Consider the following 27,795-nt stretch of genomic DNA (forward strand, 5'->3'; position numbering starts at 1 on the left):
TGATGATAACCTATCACATTTGAAGGAGATCAAGGGCTTTTTTAATTTATTAATTATTCTATTATTGTTTGATAAGCGTAGCTTACTTTGACTGTGCTGATTACATTCATTCAAGTAAAATCAAACATGTTCTTCTAATCATGCACTCTTATGCCAAATGATACATGGAGAATAAGAAATGCTTCTGTGTGCCTGTCCAATAGAACTAAGTGATCCATCTTATTACCAACCCACCTCCATTCATTCCACTGAGCCCATTCATCTCAAGAGATGTCAAATACAGGTCAATATGCTCTCAGCAGTGCAAACAAGCCTAATGAATGAACAGTTTAAACTCAAACCACCATTATGATAAACTACTGTATACGTTTATAGGTTATAAGGAGCCACAAGTTGTATGATGGGAGACACATCATTTAAGAGGGGTTGAATGAAGGTGTGACCAGGGTTTTTTACTCAGTGCCCAGCTGACTCTCAGCCAGTTGTCATGCTTTGCCATGGTATAGGCTTCATGGACTAATTCAAGAGCTGTGACTGTGGAGAGCAGACACAAATCTGGACTGTCTGGCAGTGTGGGAAACGAAGAGACTTTCACATCGGATGTTGGTTGCTTATCAGACTCCTTTTACTTATGTGGCACAGCCGACAAGTCACCTGGGATTGATTTATTACCCTGATGGTGGAGTCCCGCTGTGAGCTAAGCAAATACAGCAGCCTTATTCAAGCAAACACTTACCCTAAGATCCCAGCATGGCCAACCCTGTCGTGTTAGGCTATCTCCCCTCAGATGGTGTGCAGTATCATTATGATAAGTTGAGGTCCAGGGAGGGCCATCGTCACGGCCACCCAGAGATGCAGAGTCGCTCACCCACATCGGATCACAGGCCTTGGGCAAAGCTTTCTGGGAGCTCCCGTTGTTGTTCTAATTTCATTAGGCCAGCTGTAAAAAGCCCAACTCTGTTTTGATTTACGACTTCCTGAGTTTGGGAGTTGAAACTCAGCATTAATCACTTTCTTCCCCCTTGTAGCTTGCTTTTTTTTTTGCTTGTTGAGTCATTACCATGAAGGAAATGCCCTCCAGCTAAGCTTTTGTGGAGATGTTCTTATTTTTTAAAAACCTCATGATTCACTTACCTTCAAATATGAAATTAATTAGAAAGACAGTTTAGAAAATTGTTCCCCTCTGTGAGTCAAAAGTGATTTACTCATACTCTTGTTGTCCAATGCCCTCTTTTCTTGTTTGGCCCTAAGCATACAGCTATAGTACTGTACTATTGTGTTCAGCCATCGTTTCAGCGTTTATTCCGTCTTTGAAGAGTTGTTGAGGAGTGAATTAAGGTCAACAGGCCTCATGAGACCAACACACAGTATTCTCTGCACTGACCCAATATGTGAAGGGTCACTTAAAAAGTGTGGGGGAGGGGGGTGGGGGTGGGGCGCTAGTTGGGGGTGGTTATTGCAAGAGAAAGTGTCACTTTGGGTCGTCTAGCTGGGGCTGGGTGCTGTAAACCCAAACAGCTGGAACACATGGCTCACTGTTGGACATCATGACTGGTAAAGGCATCAGCAGACACTTCTCCTCAGTGTCCCTTATTTATTTGTTTTTATCTCTTTTGATCCACATAAAATTGGGGCTAGCTCACATAGGCGTCGACTCAACCTGTGTTGTCATCTGTTTGTGCCAATATTTCACTTTCATTTCAATGATGCTGAATATTCCAGAAAACCAGTTCACTTCATGGCTCTGTATCCTCTTTCATCTCTTCATCAGTTCAAGGACTAGGACTTTAAACTTAATACATTTTGATGATGAGAACTCATGATTGATGATTCAGTTTTCTTTTAATCCTGGGTTGGATCTCTTATTGTATACAAAGGCTAATAAGGACAAGTGTCTAGCAAGATACAGCACGATTTAATTGAATCCTAGCATTTTAAAGGACTGCAGACTGATGACTCCACCAGATTTACTAGAAAGCTAATTTTCGAGCATGCAATAACCTTAGCACCTAGCACTGTACTTTGTATCAAGTTGGAAAGTGCATTAAAGAGCTTATTAGTTGTGTCGTAAGCTAAGAATGTCTTAAGCATAGGGGTGAAAGTCCTAGAAAGCCCATTCATAATACTGAAGCACAGTATAGTTAAATGCTGATGCTACTGTGTGTGTGTGTGTGTGTGTGTGTGTGTGTGTGTGTGTGTGTGTGCATGTATATATGTACGTGTGTAGTGCTTGCTCTTGCCTTGCCCGATCGTCCTCCATTAGAAATTCACTTGCAGTGCTCCCCAGGCTCGTCCTCGACCAGATATCCACGGAGCACGGCCGTTAAGAAAATCTAATGAAATTGTTGCGCTGGGTCCTGCATGCTTATTGCATTAAGTGCAATCAATAAATCCTTTTTGTGTTCTGGCAAACTCCCTCTCTCTGAATCTCAATAAAGTAGAGTGCTCATCTCGTAATGAAGATTGGTCAAGAACTTGATTACTATTAGTGCAGTGACAGTCAGAGCGAAAGGGCAGGGCTCTGCAATTTCCCAGCGTAGTGTGGGCCGTTCCTTCACTTTTTAGATGGGCATGCCATTAAAAAAGGCCCTTTATATTTTCTGCCCACACAGACTGAGTCAAGTCACATAACAATAGCCATTACTGGCAGGTTTTTTACCCCCCCCTAATGGGTGTCTTTTCAAGTCAATTTGAAATAACTGAAAATGTCACCGTTTTAGTTCGATCACAGTGGCCTTTTCAACTGCAAGCTATGCAAGATAAAACACCTGTGAGATTTGAGTCACTGTCTAGAACATAACTTTAAGCATAAGAAGGATATTTTTTGCGTCAAAAGTGAAGTTGTGAGCACTCAATTTCAAAAGTGATCCTCTTGCACTTTTACTTATTTATTCCACTCTGACTTCATTGGGCCAGAGCATCCCTCAATGAATAACAACTCTGCATGAAACTCTGCTTTGAATGTCTACTTTTGACTTTACTTTAAATCTCTTTGCCATCCAGAGCTTTGGACTTTCAGTGAGCTACAGGATCTAGTCTGTTCATTCATTTACATCAGTCAGTCTCAGATCAACTAGCTTAAAGCCCAAGGGGATTGACTTGGCCTAACAGCCAGATTACAGCTGCTGACTGCCGTGGCTTTCTTCTGTAGCCAGCGCTAGGCAAGAAATTAAATCTGAAAGAATGAAGCCAGACTTGCCCCAGTTACCTGACAACCAGCGTCCCCATGGTATGGGCTTTGGGACTCTGAGCTCTCTGGCTGCTCTCGTGACCCAGACTAGATGGATATCAGCACGGGAGAGGCAAAGAGAGAGGAGCAATGCTATTTTGTCTAGAACTATGCTCCCCATGCAGGCTATCTCTTCATCAAGGCACCAGCTGGCTGATAGTACAAGAGCTCTCAGTGCGCTTGATATCTCGCCTCCCTTTCTCTCTGTCTCTTTCTCTTCAGCTCATCTCCACCCTCTCTCTCTCTCTCTCTCTCTCCTTTTACGGAGCCTCAGACGGGGGCTCTTTGTAGCAGCAGAAGGAGCCAGGTTGACCTGATGTTAGAGTCACTTTCTGAAATTGAAATCAGGTTCACAGAATGGCTTTTCAACCCACACAGCTCTTTGCAAGGTCTTGTGAATTCACCCACATTCATAGTAACTTTAGGACCCGGGTTAGGATAAGGATTACGTTTGAGGCAGCTCTGATATTCTTGAGTCAAGCAATGCAGGAGATGTCAGTTGATTTGGATCAGACAACAGATAAATCAAAGACAACGATGGACATCAAACAATGAGAGACAACGGGGTTGTTTGGTACTTAAGTTTCAGTCTGTCTGGTGCACTCTTGCAACAAAATCATTATTTCTCTCTGACTATAGAGGAGAGCGTTATTCACATTCAATGTCAGACAGCCGAGCAGGGTCGCAGTGCATTTTAATAAATGGATGATGGCAAAAGGCGACCATTACAGTACCTGGGTTATTGCTCATAGAGGAAGCTGTGGCTATGTAACAGTTATCAGCATGGCAGCTACTGTTTGAAAATGGCTGCATTTTCCTGTAACATCCTTGTTGGCCTATTGGATGTTGAGGACACGCACATGCATGTGCTTGTACTCACAATACCACAGAAGTCGGCTGAGAATACAGAGAATATTGTACATTTTCTGACTTGAACAAAGAAATAGAGAAAATTCCAAACTTGATAAAGAAACACAACTGCAGAAACCTTACACGTGGATACTTGCCACAGCATCGGAGATAAAGCACAGGACTGAATGGGGCGCGAACCAATACTGAAGAAAGGGGCAGACACTTGCGGAATTAGCATAATCTAAATGCAAGTGTGCATCTCTGTTGTGATATATGGAGACAGCTTTTCCTCAGTGCCAGCATCAGTACTTCAGTTTGTGGCCATTAAGACATTTAATTACAGTAAAGGCTGGACAACGTATTTTGTGTCACGTTGTTATATAGCACAGGATTTGGTGGTTTGAAACATTCTAAACAAGTGTATTGCTTACAGTAATGAAGAGTAATTGTAAATTTGAATCTAATGTTTTCTTTTCTTTCCCTTTCATGTTCCATCTTTTCTCCACCTGTGAACACCTTTTCAGGTAAGACACTCTCTTGACTTTCATCTGTGTGTCATAATGGCCATCCTCTTTTCCCAAACCACATTTGCTGCATGTCCCTCAGGTGCACAACTGCACTAGAGGAACTCATTTGACTGCCTCTATGAGAATGGTCAGCCATTTTAGAACAGCTGAAAGGTTTTGTGGACCTGTATTGGATACTGTATGTGCATACAATTATGCATATTCATCAGGGGGTATTATGTAGTCTTTGCCTTAGCCTTGTCTTTGTCTTTATCTGTTCCTTTACCCGGGCTGCGCCCCGGGCCGATGTAAAAGTTGGATGGGGGGCGCATTATAAATGAAATTAACATAACATAACATGTAGACAAAGCACACATGAATACACACATTCATGGTCACAGGTTGATAGATTCTCCCTCAGTTTATGGCTGTACATAACGAGTACATCATGGCCCACATCAAGAGCATCATTAGCATCCGTTTCCATCTTTGTGCCAACTCCCTTCCTGTATCCTGGCACCATCTAAAACTATCACCACAGCATCCTGCGCCCCTCGCCTCCATCAGCTCACTGCCAGATGTTGTATGAACACATGCTCCTTTAAGCTACTTCAACATTAAGGATTGAATTAGACTCACATCTTATTAAAATGAGGACATTTGGAAAGTGGAATGTTTAATTAAATCAGGGAAAGGGAAAGATTTCTCTCTCTCTGCGTGTGTGTGTGTGTGTGTGTGTGTGTGTGTGTGTGTGTGTGTGTGTGTGTGTGAGAGTGTGAGAGTGTGTGAGTGTGTGAGTGTGAGTGTGTGAGTGTGTGAGTGAGTGTGTGAGTGAGTGAGTGAGTGAGTAAGAGTGAGCACTTGCTCTTTTGGTGCAGGTAGGTGTATGACCAGCTCTCAGTGACACAATAGCCCTCAGTAGTTCATTTAGCCAAATGACAGTGAGTGGAGTGGTGCTGTCAGGGGAAAGAGCCTGGGCTGGAAGGCCACGGGCTAGACGACCTGAGGGGGAGAGGAGAGCTCGCTGTATCCAATGGGAGAAGACAACAGAAGAAATAAAGCCTGCCGAGACCCTTTTAGCAGCCCAACAGCTGAACTGTCTCTCCTTTTGTTTCTCTCTCATTGTGCCTCAATACTTGTGCCTACAAGTTTGTCGTCAGCCAGACGTTTTTGCATATTGACAGAGAACCGCGTGAAAAACCAGCGGCAGACACAAAAACTGCAGAAATCCAACAAACAAACCAACAATCAAGCAAGTCAACAAGAGTTCGCTGGAGACAGCCCCTCATAATGGAGCGCTGGTGCTGTTGTCGCTCGGATGTTCCCAGAGGATGTCCTTTGTCATGTATATTAAAATAGTTTTCAGTCAAAACAAGAGCTCTTAGCCTCTCATTAAAGACCAGATGACCCAAGAGTCCTTTCATCTCCCCGCCACGGCCCTTCCCTTCCTGTAAAACAGTCCCAGGCAAGCCACTCTCTTTCTACCTCAGCTAGCTCCACCAAATGGGCTTTTTATTGGGCTTCATCCTCTGGGAAGAGGGCCCCTGTTCTGGCTCTCATTCTCTCCCCTCTTCCCTCTCTCCTCTGACAGGTCTGGAAATGACCAGAATGCTAATGCTAGCTATTTTTTTTGCATCCTACCATTTAACCTTTTGATAAAACTCTTCTTTGCAATACCCAGTTGCTGGTTGCTCATGTTTGAAAAAGGGGCAAATGCAAACTTGTTTGGAATGTGCTGAGAACATTTTGTGTCATTTCAGTTATTGTTGAGGCAAAGTAAGGGAGTGTTAGGCTAACTCAGCATTAAAGTACATACTAGAGGATCTGTACTGCTTAATAAGATTGTAATGCCTCTACTTCTCTTTGTTGTTTGGAGAAGTTTTGTGAGAGAAGAACTGGAGAACTGTTGTGATTCCAGACAGTCTCCTGTAATGGGAATGTTGCACCTGGTTAAAGCAATACATTATACTAAAATGTAAATGTTAACATTTCATTCATGGTATTGATTAGTTAGCAAAAGTATATGCCCCTTCATTCAAGCTGCATATGAACTCCTCTATCAGTATGGCCCCCCTTCCCACATATTCAGATCTTGATATTGATCAGAGGTTAAGGGCAGTGCACTATTAGCTTCAGGTTGTTTTATGAGGACTGCATGACCAATTCTTTGTAATCTCATATTTTAAGAGCTTTAAGACCAACTATGAATCACCAAAGTGTCGATCAGAACAGCCGTAATATTTTGTTTTTCTTGAACTGTATTGAGTATCAGGAATCCTTTTACTTGAAGTGGCCACCATAATGGCTACGTCACGCTGTTACAAGCGAGACGAAACACCTGTCATGTGTGGTCACGCTTCATAACAGGGCTATTAATGCGGGGGGTCCGCTGTCAGTCTGTGGAATGCCCTCTTATGGCATACTATTGACAGTCCCAAAGACACATCCAGGGTACATTTATCCTGCTTATTTCTTATTCCAAGCATGTCATCTATGTCAGGTTTGGCCCAGTAAATGTATTTGTTTTTTTGGAGTAGGTTCATGTTCTCTCTGCGCTAATCCCCAGAACCAGCGGGTTGTAAGCCTGTGGTCCTATGTGCCACGTCTCCCACCTCCCCTAAGCCCAGTGGGAAAGGTGAAGGTCTTAGGGCCCCAGATCAGGGCCGCCGCCATTTGATGTGGCCCTGTGTCACAGAGGGCCCCCATACAGAGAGGGGGTGGGGTTTTGTAGGAGAGACTGACACCGTGACCCAGAGGGGGGATAGGGGGGTGGGGGGATAACGTTGGAATGCAGATTTCATACTCTCTCAGATAATGAGATTAAGGACGTGCCGTCTGAGGCAGGAATTCCAGCTATCCCGTTTCCACCCACAGGCCTCTGCTGTTCCGGCACAGACCACCGTTCAGGAGGAAAAGGTGCTCCCTCTTGCTCTCTTTCTTTCTTTCTTTTTTTAATCTCTGGTATGATAAGAGCAGCTTGGAGAAGAGAGAGCATGTGCCCCGGCACAAGTACTGTTCACTTTTGGCCCCTGAAATTACTACCCATAATTCCCTTTCCTTTTTTTTGCAATAAAACGCAACACTTTTTTAAAAGTTAGCTGCAAGTCACCTGCAGAGAACATGAAGTTTATTTTATTGTATTTTTTGTTGTTGTGTTGTTTAACAGAATTACACTGGTCTTTGCTGGTATGTATGCATATGCATGCTCATCAGGGATGTGTCAATCCCTGGATGCATTTGTGTCAAATTACGAATTAACCCCTGCTTGCTTGGACGACGGCTCGTGTGTCTGCGTGTATGGATGTGTGTGCAAAAATGCCAAGCCTGTGTGCTTGTGTGCATCTGCGAGCTACAGAGGCCCCACACAATGCCATCCCCTGTACCGACAAGCATTACTCCCCGGTCTCCTGCAGGTATGACTGCTGAGAGGCTGTGAGGGGAGTGTGTGGGGGGGGGGGGCGGGGGTTGGTTGGAGGGGGAACCTGAGCCCCACCGTGTGACAACCACAGTCCACCCGGCCCATTCACCCAGAATGACTGGCCCTGTTGAGACCAAACAGCCTCTATTGTCTCCCCTGGCACGCTGTGAAAGAGGAGCCCCCAGAACACACATTGTTATCCCCCTCCTTGAGGTGCATCTAGACATTTCAAGCCGTAGTGGCATGGTTGAAATTCCTCCCAACATGGATGACTTCCAATATGGGCTGTTTTCAGGTCTTTTCCCACAGCCCGACCACTCACTTTTCTCCCTGGTTCATCAGTACTGTGTAAGGTCTGCGAGGACTTCAAAAGTGTGCGTGTGTGCGTGTGTGTCTGTGTGTGTGTGTGCGTGTGTGTGCGTGTGTGTGCGTGCGCGCTAGCGGGCGTGTGTGTGTGCGAATATGTCAGGCAGGAATGGTGAGGCTTTGGGTAGGTAAGACTTATAGGGAGAGGGGAATAGGGCGTGTGGACACATGTCCGACAGTGGTCTTGTGTTAACCTGCATTGCATTCCTCTCTCTGGGGCAGTGCATTATCTCACAGATGAGGAGAAGGTTCCGTAACACACAAGATACAGTATAATGTGAGGTAATCCAATTTGTCAGTTGTGACATAGCCTAATATTAATTTTGCATAGTGCTCGGTAGGGTTTGGCAGTATCAATTTTTTCATACCTTTATACCGTTCTCAAATTGAAAAAGTGACTCTACTGTACTGTACTGTACAGCATCTGGTACTTAACAGAGATGGACGGACTCTGATACTTGGTTTGTCCCACTGGTAACACTTATAATGTAACCCAACTCCTTATCTCACAGAATGGCTTCAACAGATGGCTGAACTGTTTTCCTGAATTCCTCTCCTCCTTTCTGAAGTCAGACAGCTCTGATGTCACTTTGTTTTGTGTCTGCCCTCTGTAGGCCTATCCATAAAAGAGGAATATGCTGTGTTCTTCTCTCGTTTATGTCCTCACCTCACAGTCCATAAAAACTTCACACCCTGTAAAAAAAAGTTTGTTGTTTCTTTTTTTCCATTCTTTTTTTTACGGCAGCTTTTCCTTCCACTCTCCTTGCTGCTCCTGTTACCTCATTTGGCCATCTTTAGTTTTACAGACTGGAACCTTCCCTACCTCTGGGTTGTTGGTTTGCTCCGTGCTTCCCATGTCGTGCCAGGCTGAGTTCTGAGTCCGCTCCAGAGCTGGAACTTCCCAGCAACCCATGCCCCTGGGTTCCCTATGGGAACATAGGTGGCCATTGTTCCCCCAGGGGGAAGGGGGAGTCTAGGCCAGGCTGCTGTCTGACGCACGCTGGAGGGGAGCCCAAAATTCTGGGGCAGGCTGACCAGGCCCAGCAGGGGGGAAGTTGGGACTCCCCCTCGCCCTCCCACCACCCACCAGACCCCCCCCCCTTTCAGTGCACAACCCAACCCCTCTCTTCCACATCTCTATTAATTGAATTAGCTTTGGTGTGAGGGGGTGGGGGGTCAGTGTGTGGATCTTTATAACAGTGCCCATTTTCCCAAGTAAGAAGACAAGAGGCTGCCTGCCATCAGGACATCTGAGAGGCCTCTCGGACAGAGGATGCCCCGGCCAATGTGTGATGGATGGTTGGTTGCAGAGTCCTGTGGTTTCCACTTTAAGTGTTGGTTGAATTATGAAAACATCACTTATGGGCTGTTTTGGCCTAATTGTTCTATGCGCTGAATGTATTGTAGTGTATACAATAATGATTGATCATGTTTCGGAGTAAGGTCTGATCTCATGATCTCATGATGTTCTCATTGCTGGCATCTCCACACTTAGCCATCTCTCCCTCTCTCTCTCATCCCTCCCGGGAACACTTCCCAGGAGGGCTTTAAACACAGCTAGAAGTGTAATGGGTGAAAAGTGAGGGCTCGCTATGCTGTTCCTGCACATCTGCTGCTGGTTAGCTTAGCCGCCAGGTAATGAGCTAATGTACGTTAAATAAGGCTGCGGTCGGCAGCCTTGTGCGGTCTACTCCACTCCCTTTACTCCTATTGCTCCTCTGACAACCGTGCCGATTTTATTGGCTTTGTTTGCAAAAATCCCCTGCCACACTTCATTGAATTTGGTCAGAACTGACTACGGTATGTATGGTTTGTAAAATCACCAAGCATGCGTCAATATTTTATAGAACAGCAGATTGCCATTGAACCTTCACAGTCTGGCTGTAAACCTAGCTGAGTTTACTGTCCAAACTCTGTGTGAGTGGACGAGCTCTCAGCAGCAGCAGCACTCTGGCCCCTGGTTGCCCCACAGCTACTGCAATATTCCGTGCAGCTTGAGTTAACACAAGCACTAGTGCCTCCCGGGGCTCAGCTTCAGGAACTCCGCAGGCCACTCAACGAGATCAGATGGTGTCTGCCTGAACACCTGCTACCGTACAACCCCTGATTATAGTGCAGAGTACTGGACACACACACACACACACACACACACACACACACACACACACACAGTATGCGGTCACATACATGCCTTTCACATCACATACCTATTTTCAGATTCACACACACACACACACACACACACACACACACACACACGCTTCAGTATTATGAACCAGCATATTTATTACTGTATTTAAGTGCTGCTTACTTTATTACCGTTCTGTGTGGATTTTCGAACCCTACAGGCAATAATTATGATTATGCTTACCCAGTGTAAAACAACTCCGATAATTGATAACAGAGGAAGTACAGTATGAGCAGAGAGGACTGACTTGTTTGTTCATGCTACAGTGGGAGAAAATGTGACATACCAGTTTGAATCCTCATACTGTAGATAAGCAATCAGTATTGCTGGTGAATACTGTATGTATAATGTAGGTGGGATTATGTATGAATGAAAAGCTTCGATAGCCGCTGTTGACCAAGTAGCAGGCAGTCTCTTATGGTGTTACTGTTTGTTTGACGTGTCGCCGCCTAGAAAATTACCCACGAAGATGGATGTCATGACGCAAGCACTATCAACCAGCGTCGAGTGGATCAAGGTTGTCAAGGAAAGGATGGATCGGCGAGTCCCAGCGTGAGGTGACAACGTCACTTTTGGGTCATCAGTCTATCTCTGCCACTATTAGCTGTGTATGTGTCATTCCCTAGGCACTCTCTTTAGTCCATCATTATACACCTGCGTTATGATTCATGAACGATTTTTGCACTCGTACTGTACAATCCGCTACCATAGCCTACTGTGAGTGGACTTAATAGTTTGTGTAGGTTTTACATTTATGATAGCCTTCTGTGAGCTCAGCATTGGTTTGTGTAGGTTCAGGGAGCATACAGTACCAGTCAAAAGTTTGGACACACTTTCCCATTCAATTGAATCCTCCAAGGTCTACGCAAGTACATACAGTAGGGCTGAAGACAATCTCTGTATTTGCTGAGGGAAGAGGAGATTATATCAACGTGTAGTCAAGGCAATGGCCTCTTTCACCCCGTTCCTGCGAGAGGAGAGGATTGACTTCCATCTTGAAAGAAGTACACTCCTCACCCTGATACTGGGCACAGAGAGCACTGAGGGTTATGGGAAAGGTACAATGCGTCACCGGGGTCTCCCCAGAAGGCTAATGCGGTGGTGACATTCCATTACCCATAATGACATGCACTTCCAAAGGGTTCAGCACAGATTTGGTTGAGAGGAAGTGGAAGGGCTGTTGGATTGAGGGAAGGAGTCAAATGAAGAGAGAGGGTGATGAAGAAACAGATCCCCCCGAGGCAGAGGAGGAGAGAAAGTGAGATGGAGATCGACTGGCTGGCTTCCCGTATCTGTATTCTGTCCTTTTGTTGAGCTGTAGCTTACTGAGCTTATTACCCCTGCGGTACACTGAGAACCTCTGATGTCATCTCCTCCTTCCTCATTGTCAGTCAAAACACTTCAGACGATTGCTTCTTGGGGTGACCTTTATGAGGGGGGGGAGAGAGAGGGAAGGAGGGAGGGAGAGAGAGAGAGAGAGAGAGTGAGAGAGAGAGAGAGAATTAATCAGACACATGCCCCTCAATGTGCTGCCACCCCCAGACAACCACATATCTCTCTGCCCTCCTCTACCACTCTGTCTCTCTCCCACGTCTGACACTTTTATTGGGGTGATAGATAATACTGATGTTCTCAGGTGGAATATGTCTAAGCTGAAGAGAAGTGGTGCGCAACTCCTTGTGAGATGCAAGTGTGTGTGTGTGTGAGACAGAGTATATGTGTGTGTAACAGGGAAAGAGAAAGAGAAAGTGTGTCTTTGTATAAGGATGTATGCTAGCATGTGCTTGTATATAACAAGTGTGTGTGTGTGTGTGTGTGTGTGTGTGTGTGTGTGTGTGTGTGTGTGCGTGTGCGTGTGTGTGCGCATGTGAAAAGGCACTAGACTGCTTAATTAAGTCGCTTCCATCTTTGGGGAGAGGTGGATGCACTTCATTAACCTAGACGCCAGTTACATCATATCCCCCCCAGAAACTACAAAAGACACAACCTTCATTAAGAGGAGCCAAACTATAGCACATGCCACTGTGATGAAGATTGATTGCAACCTTTTCAGCCCAGTTTTATCTCAGAGAACACAAGTGAGAAACGGGAGGGCTTTCCATTTCCAGTTTTTTCTCGTGAATAGAGAGACAATGTATTATCTCCCTTTGGTCTGACATGCAGGGATGTTAATGGCATCTGAAGGGTTTCTGTGTCACACTTTCAAAATGGCAAATGGCAACTTATTCTGTTAGAAAATGTCTGGGTTGACAAATATGTTACACTCCACAAAACGAATACAACTCTTGGTTGAACTGGGTATGAAACTGAGGGTTTGACCTTGTATTCCTGTATATACTGTATGTATTGCTATTGCTGTGAAAAGCATCTTGGTCCTATCTACTCTTCTGGATGGCGCGACCGCTCGAACCTCCATCCTCTGTTGAAACTGTTTCTCAAAGATTAGTTGTGGGCGGTTGACATTTGCCTTGTAAATCTCTTGCTGCTCCTTCATAGTTGTGTGTGCTGATTTATTGGTACACTTAGCTACAGTAGTGGGCAGCCATAACTCATATCATAATCTCCCCTTTCCGTTGAGAGTCTCTACTCATCAGCCATGCAAGGACGTAACACTCCACACTCCACACTCCCTATGCTCACTGTCCTCTTTGCCAATAGGGCCAACTGGGTCTGCCCACAGCCGTGATTGGCTGAAGACTCTTCTTTCTTGATTGAAAGAAAAATAAATTGCTCGTACTTGTCCTCTAATTCGCCTTAAGTCTGTCCTCAGTTCCTCTGTCTCTAGGACACCCTCACCTCACTGATTCATGTGCTCCTTAATTGGGGAAATTAAAAGCCATTTCTTCTAATAGTGAGACTTTAGTACCAGTTAATGGATTCATCTATTTTCGCAAAAAGATGGTGACGCGCTGGGTGGTGTGGTTCATGGTGGGGAGGGGGCACGTTAAAGGAACAGATACCCAGATGAAACATGGGCTGGTGCATATTAAATGTAGGGGGCAGACTGAGGACTCTGATGTCACTGACTTGACTCATCACTTTATAAAATGGCCTGCACGTTCTTCATTTGACTTTGAGAATGCTGACGTTAACGGCTCACTTGAATTACACAGCATTTTCAAAGGAATGAAAACGCTAACTCTGTGCTCTGTGTAGTATATTCATGATGATATACCCATACGATTAATGTGTCTGGGTATATTCTTCCAATACGCGTTGCTGTCGCTGTTGTGGAGATACTTTGGCAATGTCTCTTGAAATCCAGACTTAAAACTCAGCCTGGCCCTTTATAAGGTACAGTACTATACCGAGTTACTGTACTGTTACTGTTTGAGATATTCAGCTATTAAGGGACAATAGACGTTGAAAGTGCTTCTTTATTTAAAAAGTGGAAAAACAATAATTTTCTGCAATACATCAGGGTGCTTCTAATGTAAGTGGCTAATATACACACACTGTCCGGCAACTAGACATCCTGTATGAAACCCCCCACAGAGCTTTAGGAGAGGCTGCCATGCTGGGCGGTGGGGGCCTTTCCCTCAACAGAGCAGGAATCTCAGGAACGTGGGGGCTGGCAGCCCTTTGCCTCCCTTTAACATCAACAGTGGCAGCGCAGGAGCGTAAATACTCTGTGGGAGGACTAGTTTCTGGCACTGATATGGAGGCATCCTGATGCACCCCAACAGCTCGTACTTTCACCCTACCTCGCCCAGCCACAGTACACTGTAAATACACCATCACTCACCCATGCTTCCAGCATACTGGCCAGTCTCACACAATTGTTGGAGGGGATCTGGAGGTTCAGGGCTGTGACCTCCCTGTCATATGTGACAGCTGCTGGTGAAAGGGGTAACGAGTCGGCAGCCGATTTTAATGTTCAGACTTTTATTTTGAAAAATACATTTCAGGGTTGTTGAAAATCAATGACACACTCGCTAGTCATCTAACACAGCTTGTTTTGTGTGCCTGCTAACATTGTAAAGTAGTGTTATAGTTAACTAGGTAGCAGTGGGGATTACTCACCGAATCCATTGCATTGCAATATTTTGGCTTGACTAGCGAGTGTGTGTTGTGGTTTTCGACAACTTTGAAAATGTATTTCAGTGTTTCAAAATAAAAGTCAGAACATTTTGATTGGTTGCTGACTTGTTCCCCCTTTCACCAGCCGCTGCCACATGGATAACCATCACTTCTAGATAGGGAGTTGTGCTCACACCGACTGTATGATGAGTTGTGAAATGGGGAGTTTGACTGGAGGGGAATCATTAGAGACAGATGGAAGTTTAGAGTTGTAAGTGTCAGACAAAGTTACCGAAAGCGAAATTGGATGTCTGTTTTTTTATTGAATCCAGATATAGGCCTACACATGTGGTATTTGATAAGGGAAGCAGTTTTTATTTGTATTTTTTATTTTTTACAATTTAGCATTATTTACTGTTATCAGAATCATCTGTAATTACAAAAAACAATCATATTTAACCAACTTGTAAAAAAAAAAGAAAGAATCAGCTAAAATCCTCCTCATACAATTGCACACATTTATTTTCATTGATTAAACTCAGGGGATTTGTCAAATGCACCCCCTGTTGCCCTTTTCGATGCATGTGATGAAGTGTTTAATCTAGTCCCTCACACAAAATGAAACAAGACAGCCCAGCTCCGAGCGGAGATGAGGAGCTGCACTGCGTGAAATTGCGCCATTGTGAAAGGAGGCAGTTTGAGCGAGAGGAATGCTTTTTACATTTCCATCTTCTATCATATAATTATGGTGCTTGGGTGTGACATATGCAAATGACTCTCAATACAAGACCTCAATGGTTGATGGTCGGAGATTAAGCCACCCCACCCACCCAAAAACCCAAAACAAATGGGAGCAGCATGTGGGGAGAATTGTGTTGGACTGAGTCTTCATGTCTGGCAGCTGAACCGAAGCCTCTGTGATAAAGATAAGGGACAGCTTTGCTTTTGCTTTTTCCTCAAACTATTGTCTCAGGAAGTTCCCTGAGGCCATGCAAGTAAAACACATTGGAAGGAGAGATCTGCTGAATGAGGTAAACAAGTGCAAAAAGGACCCTCTCCTTCCCATCAGCCCATTTCTCAACTTCTGTTTATTCAAGTGGTAGGGAATAGAGAGGGGTGTATACACACCTCACAGCTGGAAACTGATGGGACCTTTTTACAACCCTCTAGGTCCTGTGTGTGAGAAAGTGCAGTAGATTGTCCAAGTCCCTTAGAATTCCCCCCTCCCTGCCTCTATGTCTGTGGCTGACCTGGAGTCTCCAATACAAATCCATGTTTTCAAGGTTTTACTTCCCTTTGCTTCTAGGATATGAAAGGCCTCTTTTGTCCCAATCACATGATGTCTAGTATTGGTTGGCTTTATTTAAAGACGCCTGACAGTGTCTTCAGGGTCTTTTAAAGCCTTGGATACACAGAGAGCAGCAACTATTTGTTTTCTTATGGCCGTGAGTTTTCATAAGCGGGTGTGACAGAATCAGATGGTGGATTTTGATATTTCAGTGCACTCAGGAATTGACAGGATGTACCTTATGAGGCAAGAAAGTTGCTTTCATCTGACAGTCCTCAAACCAAGGACACACAGACCTCTCGGGAACGACCTGTCTTGCTCAAACCTACAACCAGCTCACTAAAAGAACCTGTCTCAGTGTTTGCCATTAAGTGCTTCCTCTCCAAACACTTAGAGCCCCCCCAAGAGGCTGTACCAATGTGAAAACGGAGGAGGTAATTGAAAGTGTAAAAAAGAGGAGAGGGGGAGCACATTGAATCTCTCCTTTTTGGTCGGAATTCCTGCCGAAGGGGCACCGTGTGCAGGGGGGTAGGAACTGAGCGGAGTCATACAGCTGAGCGTTAGTCACAAAGAGTCCCCCCCACCCCCCCATGAAGTCAATGAGCACTTTGTTCCCTCTGGGGTTAGCCCCCCCCCCCCCACACACACACACACAAATCCTGTGACTTCTACAGACCTATGCCACATCTGAAGTGTGAAAATACTAATCACATCTGGGTCCTACACACATGAGTAAATCATTATTATGCATAGATTTTATGCTCAAATAGTTTTCCTCAACTTAAAGACTAAGATGGGCGATCCGGGATGTTTTGACTAAAATTAAAGATATATAGCCATTGATTCTTGAAGAACTTATAAATGCCTCTGTCACCCTCAATTTCACACACACTGTCTGGAAAGCCACATACTTTTTTCCTGGTAAATTGGAGCAGACTGGTTCAAATGAAGAAGTTGACTGGTTGAGATAAGCATGTTATAGTCTTAGTAGATACATGTTATAGGCATAGTAGATACATGTTATAGGCATAGTAGATACATGTAGTCACCAAGCTACAATATGTTACTCTGGGAAAGTAAATGCAAGGCTCGAAATTGTCATATAAATTAAAGAGGTGATCTTGACGTGATATTGAGGTGATCTTTGCTGGAAGTTAGTAAGTAATTAGGTGAACAAGTAACTGAGTAAGAGTGTGTCTGTGTCTGTGTCTGTGTCTGTGTCTGTGTCTGCGTCTGTGTGTGTGTGTGTGTGTGTGTGTGTGTCTGTCTGTCTGTGTCTGTGTGTGTGTGTCTGTCTGTCTGTGTCTGTCTGTCTGTGTCTGTGTGTCTGTGTCTGTGTGTGTGTGTGTGTGTGTGTGTCTGTCTGTCTGTGTCTGTGTGTGTGTGTCTGTCTGTCTGTGTCTGTCTGTCTGTGTCTGTGTGTCTGTGTCTGTGTGTGTGTGTGTGTGTGTGTGTGTGTCTGTCTGTCTGTGTCTGTGTGTCTCAGAGTCCTGTGACCACATCCCTCTCCCCTTGAGTCACCCCACATGAATCATTTAAAGCTGCAGTACTTTGAGGCAAATGAACTCCCCGTCCTAATCACATTAGCCTAAGTGATCTGGGAACGCCCGGGCCGGCCCAGAGACACACATTCTCTTTTTCACTCTGTATAAATCGCCACTTATAAGTCCTCTAAGCTCCCGACTCTGGATAATAGGCCTTTTCCAATCCCATAGACTCCAGGTCTGGAATAATGAAGGATAATGGCAAACATAGGAAAAGAGGGACATAGAGAAAGTGGGAGGGATGCGGGGGCCAGTATCTTAGGACAAAACGGAGATAAGTAGGGACTACGGTACAATAGCCTGGAGTTTTTCCTGTCAGTTAACATGGTTAGGAAAACCTCCTGGCGCTAAGTTATAAGGCTAGGGCAAACCAGCCAGTCTACAGTGAATGTGGCATGAGTGGGCTATGTCACAATGAATCAGGCTACATTGGTAACTTCCTGGTTAGCCCGGCGGTGGTTTGTGAATAACACATGAAGGAGCGGTGTGGTTTCCCACTCTGTTATTCCCCGGTAAATACCGCCTCACCAGTCCCCCATGTTTTATGGATGAGCTCTGATGCTCCCCGACGGTATCGGTCACCCTCAATCTGCATCAGGCAGACTGTGTGTGTGTGTGTGGGTGTGTGTGTGTGTGTGTGTGTGTGTGTGTGTGTGTGTGCGTGTGCGTGCGTGTGTGTGTGCGTGTGGCCAGATGTACTGCCCACATAATGTGACATGGCTCCAGCACGTTGATTTCATTACCCCGTCCTTGTCCTCTCTTGGGGAAAAAAGTTGTCTCAGCAGACTTTGTTCATGGCATGGTTCAATCACTCTCTCTGTTGACATGTTTTCCTCTAGTATGTACTAGCTTGGTTTTTAGAATCAAGCTGAAAAGGATGTTTTCACTCTATTTTTGCTCCCAGTGCAGATACGTTCATTCACATCTCCAGAGTTTGACATTCTCATTTCCATTTGGTGACACAGGGCTGTTTACTTCCAATGGGTATGTTATGGTTGTCCATCATCCTCATGCGTTTCCTCCTCCCTGTGCCCTCTCTGTCTCCATCTGTCACTCAGTCAATCCATCCCATAGTCGTCATTCACCCTCTTCCACAGTTTCTGGAATGGTGTCTGTGTTTGAATCTAACCATCACTAACCGATTCTATCTGTCTTCTCTTCTTCTCCTTTTGTTCTTGTGCTTGCCTTCTGAAGATCATAGAATGATAATTGCAGGTAAGCACCGCTTTTGTCAACCTTTCTCTACTGGCTGTTGTCTTCTTCCCTGACAAGCAACGAATTCACAGGTCACACCAACCTTCACATGCCTTTAGGAACAGAAAACCTCTTTATACACACTCTTAAGCACATGGTCTTGTGAAAGCGATGATTTTTTTTAAGACATGGAAAGGACCTGGAAAGGACAGACAATTTCCTCTGTCCTAGTTCCCAGTCATACTCACAGCACTTGCTCCCCCAAGGAAAGTGTTTGTTCCAAAGGTAGCTGAGAGAGGCAGAGAGTGTCAAAGGCACTCAATCTCTTTTAAATGGACCAGGGCCTAATTGAAAATGACCATTAATGAGTCTGTGAAAGATCAGCTTTTCTCCACACACACACGCACACACACACACACACACACAAATCTGCCATTTATGCAAAATAAAGAGATGGCAAGTCCCGGTTTTGCCAAATGGGTTGTGCAGCAGAATGTTGTGCATCTGGGACACCGAGGTCATAGATGGTGTGGTTATGAGGCTTCGCTGCTTCTTAAACGAACTGTGACCCATTCAGGCTTCTCACTCATGTTTTCCCCAGTGTTTCCCTGGGGAGCTCATTAGCTGTTGCACAAGCTAGCCGTTCTCCCCATCCAGAGACAATCAACCACCTGCAGGAAAGTGCAGCACAGTGCTCCCACATAACCATACTGTACACTTAGCCAATAGAAAAAGCATGTTGTCTTGCTAGCTTTTCCTTTGGAGTAGGAGGCCGGTGAGATGTCTTTGCCTAAATAATGGCAGCTCAGGATGACATAAACATGGTGACTTAAAAGGCTTCCTTAATGATTGGGATCCTTCATTATCACCCTCTCATACCTCATCCACTCTCTAGCTTATTTTCTAGGGAGAGGAGAGAGGCATTTCACTCATCCACTGATTGGCTTTGTGTTCTATTAACCTGCATTCTATGGTGGAACACTGTGTAAAAGAAAACATGGCAGAGGTTGATAGAACATAAATGGAACATTCTGGTATGAAGTGCACAGGGGCTGGTCACTGACGGACCGTATTGTCCCTCTATTTTCCCCTAGCAACTTAGACCCAGGTAATTTGGCCATTTCAAAGCGGCACCATTAATAATGCATGCTGGGGGAGATTGCATGTTGTGTAGGTCTGCTTTGTATCAGGGGACACTGGGTCTGCTGCAGTTTCTCCTCTGAGAAGCAAGATGGAAATGTGGAGGACAATGTGAAATCTCTTGTTCCTCTCGTCTGCTTCAGTGGTCCCACTCTCGCATGGGTCAAAACTCCATTAGTGGCTTTTAATGTGAATTTCAAACACAAGGCAGTGCAATTATTTGGCAGCTGAGTTGAGAGTTTATCTATTCAAGTACCAGGTTAAAGTGACTATCCACTAGGCCCAGCCCCCAGCCCCCAGCCCCCAGCCCTCATTCCCTAGCCCATTTAACAGTTTTCTGTACAGTTTGACCTTTTTATAAATGCTAGTTGTAACTTTGTTGTAGGTACAGTACAATGAATGGTTTGTTCCTCGTATCAGTCTGATAATTACGAAACAAAAGATGTTGTGTTTTGTGCCCATACAAGCAGAAACAACATAACTCTTGTATGACATGTTATCTGGTCACAGGCACTAGTAAATAGCGTAACACAGAAGCAGTGAAGGTCATGGAGGATTTGTGCAAAGGACTGTGGTACACTCACCAATAACCCTAAATGGCTTGATGTTTCTCTTTCTTTCTAGTTTGCGCGAACATAATTGGTCACACTGCTGTTGTGTTTTTGACCACTGAAAATCCGCAAGTAAATGCAGTTACAAAACGTGCTCATGTGAAATGTTAATGCCATTTCAGTTGAAACTTTTGCCAAGTAAAGAATCAAGCCATTTCAAACTCCCTCCTTTCCTGTAGAACACTCGGAGGAAACATAGGCAGGCTTACCATTTTAGGTGCGGCGGCCCAATATGACCTAGTAGTCCCTGACTATCCATCACAAAATCCTTCCCTGTCCTCTCCCCCTGGTTGTTTTGCCTCCTCCCTCTTCCTTTAACGTCAGCATTAGCCCCCGAACATCCCAAGACTTTGGCCTTGGTCTCCATTTATCAGCCTCCCTACGAGATAACATCCCTGCAGTGAGGCCAGGCCGACCCCATCTCAGCAAACACTCTTCCTGTGATTAGCACGCTAGCAGACTAACAGACCATAGAGATGAGCACCAGGGGCCTCCTGTCATCTTTGGCGTGCCATAGAAGTCTGGTCATGGGGGTGGATGGGAATGAGGTCACGTATCAAAGAGAATGTGCTGGACATACTTGTGTGTGGCTCTGTGCTCAGCCTACTTCAAGAAAAACCCTGTTGCAGTGTGTGTGTGTGTGTGTGTGTGTGTGTGTGTGTGTGTGTGTGTGTGTGTGTGTGCGAGTGTGCGTGTGTGCGTGCATGCATGCGTCTGTGTGTGCTTGTGTTTGTGCGTACATAAGCACACACACACACAAACACAGGATCGATGCATCTGAACTCATGCTTGTGTTTGTGCAGTACAGTATGTGTGTGTGTACGTGTTCAGTTCAGCGTGTGTTTGTGTGAGAGTGAGAGAGAGCAGATGCTGCCGCGGCATATGTTTAGCATGGAGAGGAAGCACTGGGGGCCGCTTGTGGTTAGCTGTGGTTGGGTGGTACGTCAGGACCTCTGATGGTCTGAGGAGCCACTCCTGTCCTGTCTTTCCCTACCACTGCTGACTGATGTGGCCTCTCAGTGCAAGTCTACTAAAACACACATAGTAGCATTCAGTATCTCTTCATGTTACTGTTAATTATGATGAGCTTCATGACTGTTTGGTGGGGAGTATATATATTATAGTTCTCCTGGAACGTGATTTTGTGTGACAATGTGGGGTTACAATGTGGGGTTCCTCAGGGCAGTTGCTTAGGACCTCTCCTATATTATTTATTTACAAATGGTCTCCCATCAGTCAAGCAAGAGTGGTTATGTATGCTGATGATTCCACTATGTACAGTGCAGCATTAACATATCAAGAGCTAACTGATGTACTGAGCGCTGAGCTCAGAACAGAGTCTCAGTGGGTTAGTAACAACAAACTAGTGCTGAATATCTCTAAAACAAAATGTATGGTGTTTGGGTCATAGACATGCTGGTCACTAATCCTCAACTAAGCTTATCATTGGTGGAAAGCCAGTAGAACAAGTAAAAAAAAAAAACTACTTGGCATTGTGCTGGATGCTAAACTTACATGGACTGAACATAATATTGCAACTAAAATGGGTAAGAGCATTGCCGTAACAAGGAAATGTTCTAAGTATGTAACATCAAATACTCTGAGTCTGAACCAAGTGATTCAAGCTTTAGTTTTGTCACACCTTGAGTACTGTCCAGTCATTTGGTCATCTGCAGCTAAGAAAGAGCTAAGAAAACTCAAAATTGCTCAAAACAAAGATGCTAGATTAGCTCTCCACTGTACAATGCACACAAATGTTTTAGAAATGCATAGAGATCTTGTATGGCTTCCTGTAGAAGTTAGATTACAATCCAGTCTTCTGATCTTCTTCAGAAATGTCATAAATAACAAGAAACCACAGTACTTTTCTGACCAAGTAGTGTATATCAGAAATGAAAATAACTATCTGACCAGACAGGCCATTTCAAGATATCTCTTACCACCTAGACCGAGGACAAATCTACTAAAATCTACTGTAATTTACAGAGCTATTACAGGATGGAACTCTTTACCCAAGCATGTTAGTAAAACTAATTCTAAATGTACTTTCAAGAAAACAATAAAATAGCACTTAATACAATGAACTCTTTTGTTATTATGATGTATGTATGTATACAATGTTTACAATTGTGTGTATGTATATAATGTTGACAATTGTCAAAATATGATTTTTGTGTCGGACCCCAGGAAGACTAGCTAATGTCATGGCATTAGCTAATGGGGATCCTAATAAGCAAACCAACAAACATTGCAAAGTGATATCATACCATGAACATACTTACGACTATTACAATACTGTTTACAAAGCCCATACAATACACTGTATATGAATGTACACTCACCAAGCACTTTAGGAACACTATTGTAATACTAGGTAGGGCTTCCCTTTACCCTCAAAACAGCCTCAATTCTTTGTTGATTCCATTCCCATGTTGGAAATATTCCTTTGAGATTCTAGTCCATGATGACATGATTGCATGCATCACACAATTTCTGCAGATTTTTCAGATGCTCTTACAAGCTGTGAATCTCCTGTTCTACCACATCCCAAATGTGTTTTATTGGATTCAGATCCGGTGACTGAGAAGGCCACTGAAGAACACTGAACTCATAGTCATGTTCATGAAACCAGTTTGAGACGACTTTTGCTTTGTTACATGGTGCATTATCATGCTGGAAGTAGCCATTAGATCAGTGGTTCTCAACCTTTTTTGGGCCAGCGCCCCCCTGTCCATTATCCAGGTCTCTTACCGCCCCCCCCATCAAAAAAAGTAGGCTTATTTTCTTCCCTGAATATTAATGTTGACTACGGTAATATTCTGTGTTATATCACAGAACAACAATAACACAGCAGCGATTTCACACATGTCCGGTGCAGAACAAACAGTAGGCTACAAAACTGTATATTACAACTAACATTGTTTGTTTTTTAAGTGTGCTGGTGTTGCATTTCGCCAAATTGCTGTTTTATGATGCTAATATTTATTCATTTTTGATTGGACTTTGGGGAGGGGGTGGTGTCACAATATGGCGGCAAACGCTAGGGGGCTATTATTTAAATATTTTATTTAGTATTCTATGGTATTATTTTCATAAACTGACCACTTAGTTCGAATTTCTCATATCAAAACATAACAAAGTTCCAAAGTTCAGAGCTCTGCGCTCTGGGAGCGCTCAGAGATGGGTGCTCTGACTGAAAACACGGTTTTGCCCGAGCGAACTGACCGTTCGTGCATTTACGAACGTACCCGTAATAACACTGCTGACAGCTGATCAATCGCAAGCAGACAGAGTAGTGGTTTCCTATAGCAACAAAAGACGCTGACAGCTGTTCGGAGTGCTTATGTGTTCGTTTCCAGGACATCACAAGAGGAGCAACATATCACAAAAAAGCGATCGTATATTTTAGTTTGTGAACGTTAAGACGAACACATCGCAATGCTAACCTCAGAATGGCACTAGGGATAACATCCACAACAACACTTAACAGTAATACATTTATGTAATATACTGTAATGAACCTGCGAGGGGAGGGGACATTCGTAGCTGATTTCTCTAGGTTTGATTATTGGTAAGCGACAGAGAGCTTTCCGGACTGGTTACAATACGATCGCTTTTTTGAGATAGGTTGTTCCTGCTGTGATGTTCTGGTACGGTGGTATGGTATAAGGCAGGGGTGCCCACACTTTTTTGAACCAAGATCTACTTTTCAAGTAGCCAGTCTGCCAAGATCTACCAGTCTAGTTTCAACATCGCAAACATACACGCACGTACTACAAACACACACACACACACACACACACACACACACACACACACACACACACACACACACACAGTTCCCAGCCTGCATAGTACAATACACTTTCTCTCTCTCTGTCACACAGCCACACAGGAGAAGACCATCACGAACCCTCCCTCTTTGCTATTCTCACTCACACACACACACACACACACACACACACACACACACACACACACACACACACACACACACATACTTGTTTATGCTACATTGTGGGACAATATGACTAGGACCTCCCGTGTGGGGACACCCCTTTCTAGACACCGTACAGCACTGAGAAAAATCAGGCATGATCAGAAAAAATTCAGGAACCAGAATCTCACTTCAAATTAGCAATATTCAATACTTTTTTCAAGACATGACTTCTTCCACCCATGTGGGGAGTCTCAGGTTGCTATCTTTCTGGGGACACCATAACACACTTTCAGATATTACTATCTTTCTGGGGACACCATAACACACTTTCAGATATTACTATCTTTCCGGGGACACCATAACACACTTTCAGATGTTACCATCTTTCTGGGGACACCATAACACACTTTCAGATGTTACCATCTTTCTGGGGACACCATAACACACTTTCAGATGTTACTATCTTTCTGGGGACACCATAACACACTTTCAGATGTTACCATCTTTCTGGGGACACCATAACACACTTTCAGATGTTACCATCTTTCTGGGGAACACCTTAACACACTTTCAGATGTTACCATCTTTCTGGGGAACACCTTAACACACTTTGGTTGAATCCCAAATGGAGCCCTTATCCAAGCCCTGAACCCTTGAAGACTTTGGGTGCGTTTGTTTAATCTCCCGGGAGCGCACTCGGGTTGACATAGTGAGTTATTGTCACTATGTTATTGTTGTTATTGTTGTTATTGTCACTATAATTGTATAGTTATTGTTAACTCGGGTTACAGCTTAGCATGTAACTCAGTACTCTAGTTAGCACTGATACAGCTTAGCATATAACTCAGTACAGTAGTTAGCACTGATACAGCTTAGCATGTAACTCAGTACTCTAGTTAGCACTGATACAGCTTAGCATGTAACTCAATACTCTAGTTAGCACTGATACAGCTTAGCATGTAACTCAGTACTCTAGTTAGCACTGATACAGCTTAGCATGTAACTCAGTACTCTAGTTAGCACTGATACAGCTTAGCATGTAACTCAATACACTAGTTAGCACTGATACAGCTTAGCATGTAACTCAGTACTCTAGTTAGCACTGATACAGCTTAGCATGTAACTCAGTACTCTAGTTAGCACTGATACAGCTTAGCATGTAACTCAGTACTCTAGTTAGCACTGATACAGCTTAGCATGTAACTCAATACTCTCTAGCCCAATGTATCACCAAACAGCGCTCAATTTAGTCACTCACTATTCGCCTCCCCCTCCCCCACACAGCACCTTCCACAGCTAGCAGCACACTCAGGCCTCAGCCGTTCATTTAACATTGCCGACCTCCTGAACTTTAAGGTTAAAATAAATACATACAATATCCTTTGTAAAAGTCAAACCCTGAAAAGTCATCAAACTGTGATGGAGCATATTAAGCCAGTAGCTTTTGGAAAATGGATGCATTTTGTGCATTCCTGGGCCTGCTAGTTAACTGAGAACCAATCACTATTCGCCTCCCCCTCCCCCACACAGCACCTTCCACAGACAGCAACACACAGGCCTCTGCTGTTCATTTAACATTGCCGACCTCCTGAACTTTAGGCTCACTTTTGGGACACTTCCTATGTAGCCAGGGGAACAGAAAAAGACACACACCATCAGTGGGATGCCAGCTTTTAGACAAAATTGTTTTCAAGTCTCTAGTCCATTGTATGGCCAAACAGGGTTTAACTTATTGGGGATAGGCCTCCATTGACATTACATTGCCGACCTCCTGAACTTTAGGCTCACTTTTGGGACACTTCCTATGTAGCCAGGTGAACAGAAAAAGACACACGCCATCAGTGGGATGCCAGCTTTCAGCCAAAAGTGATTTCAAGTCTCTAGCCCAATGTATCACCAAACAGCGCTCAATTTAGTTGTGCACTATGCAGACAGAGCACTGATTTGCACCCCTCCCCCACACAGTTAAGTTTCTGTTCTGCTGAAATCTGCCTCGCTCTGTTCAATTAACCCTCCGGTTGTGTTCCCTGTCAAATCTGACCGAGAGCAACTTTCATCAATCATAAATATTGTGTTTTACATTTGATTGCCTCAAGGCCTTATGATATCCTCCACACTAGGCATTTGAACATATAAAATTGCTGACTAACCACTGGCATTGAATTTTGAGGTTTTAGTCAACTTTGTAACATCGGTGGTGTTCCCGGTCAAAAATGACCGCCATAGGAAATTAATGGATAACACAAGTTGTAACAAGCTACAACATTCCAGGATGTATCAGACCTGTTCAAATACCTCATATATAAAGTTTGACACATTTCAAACTAAACAATTAGGTGTTTGTTATGGGAACCCTTCTCTTTCCCGTGCTTATTTGCCCATCCGAACCAGACCTTCCAGACTAAACATTGTTTAGTCTGGAAGGTGTGGTTCACCTGGGGTGAAAGAGAAGGGTTCCCATAACTCTGGAAGGTATGGTTCTGATGGACACATAAGCACGGGAAAGAGAAGGGTTCCCATAACAAACACTGAAATGTATCAAACGAAACAGGTGTTTGTTATGGGAACCCTTCTCTTTCCCGTGCTTATATGCCCATCCAGTTATTCAGGTTAACCAATAGTCTACATTGTTTATGTCTCATCAAATATTTTGCACAGTATATGTTGAGATGTTGAAGAACTGATCCAATGTTTTGTTTGGCAGAGATATATAGAGTTTCAGGGTGTAACTGGCCTTCTTATTTGAAATTCTCAAAAACGGAAATGAAATATTCAATTTCTACTGTGTATTTAGTCACATTACAGTAATTTGGTCATATCTATGTTCATTTTTTAACATCTAACAGGTCTCAGCTTTCACCAGGTACCAAATTTAGCAAATCTGACCATGTAGTTTTGGAGATATGAAGCAGTTAATCAGACCGGTCTAATTAGACCGGGAACACCAAGGATGGGGGGGCAAACATGAACACAACCGGAGGGTTAACCTTCCTTCATGACTGGCTCACGGTGGGACCCGTGCCGTGCTGGCGCACTCATGTCCATAATCGAGAATTTCTCTTAGCTTCTCTCCCACCATGTCAGCCATGCAGAGAGCGATTTTTTTACTAAAATAAAATAACCAGAATGTTTATGATATGCTTTTTGTTAACTTTAGCACTGTGAGACTTGCAGTTGGAGTTCATATAATTGTAATCTCACCATATATGACAATACTCTTAAAAGGGTTAAAATAAATACATACAATATCCTTTGTAAAAGTCAAACCCTGAAAAGTCATCAAACTGTGATGGAGCATATTAAGCCAGTAGCTTTTGGAAAATGGATGCATTTTGTGCATTCCTGGGCCTGCTAGTTAACTGAGAACCAATCACTATTCGCCTCCCCCTCCCCCACACAGCACCTTCCACAGACAGCAACACACAGGCCTCTGCTGTTCATTTAACATTGCCGACCTCCTGAACTTTAGGCTCACTTTTGGGACACTTCCTATGTAGCC

At 44.1% G+C, this 27,795-nt stretch overlaps 1 protein-coding gene across 1 annotated transcript in view; it reads left to right on the forward strand.

The window, feature by feature from the left end:
• The window catches only part of agrn (agrin), a gene marked incomplete at both ends in the record, with an annotated part of 198,329 nt that overhangs the window by 37,072 nt on the left and 133,462 nt on the right, over positions 1-27,795 (forward strand). Inside the window, one exon of the mRNA XM_080534511.1 lies at positions 18,606-18,626. Coding sequence (XP_080390637.1) covers positions 18,606-18,626 — 21 coding nt within the window. The remainder of the gene's footprint in view (positions 1-18,605; positions 18,627-27,795) is intronic.

This window comes from Nansenia antarctica (assembly GCF_963989245.1).
Source record: "Nansenia antarctica genome assembly, chromosome: 6".
NCBI lineage: Eukaryota > Metazoa > Chordata > Actinopteri > Argentiniformes > Microstomatidae > Nansenia > Nansenia antarctica.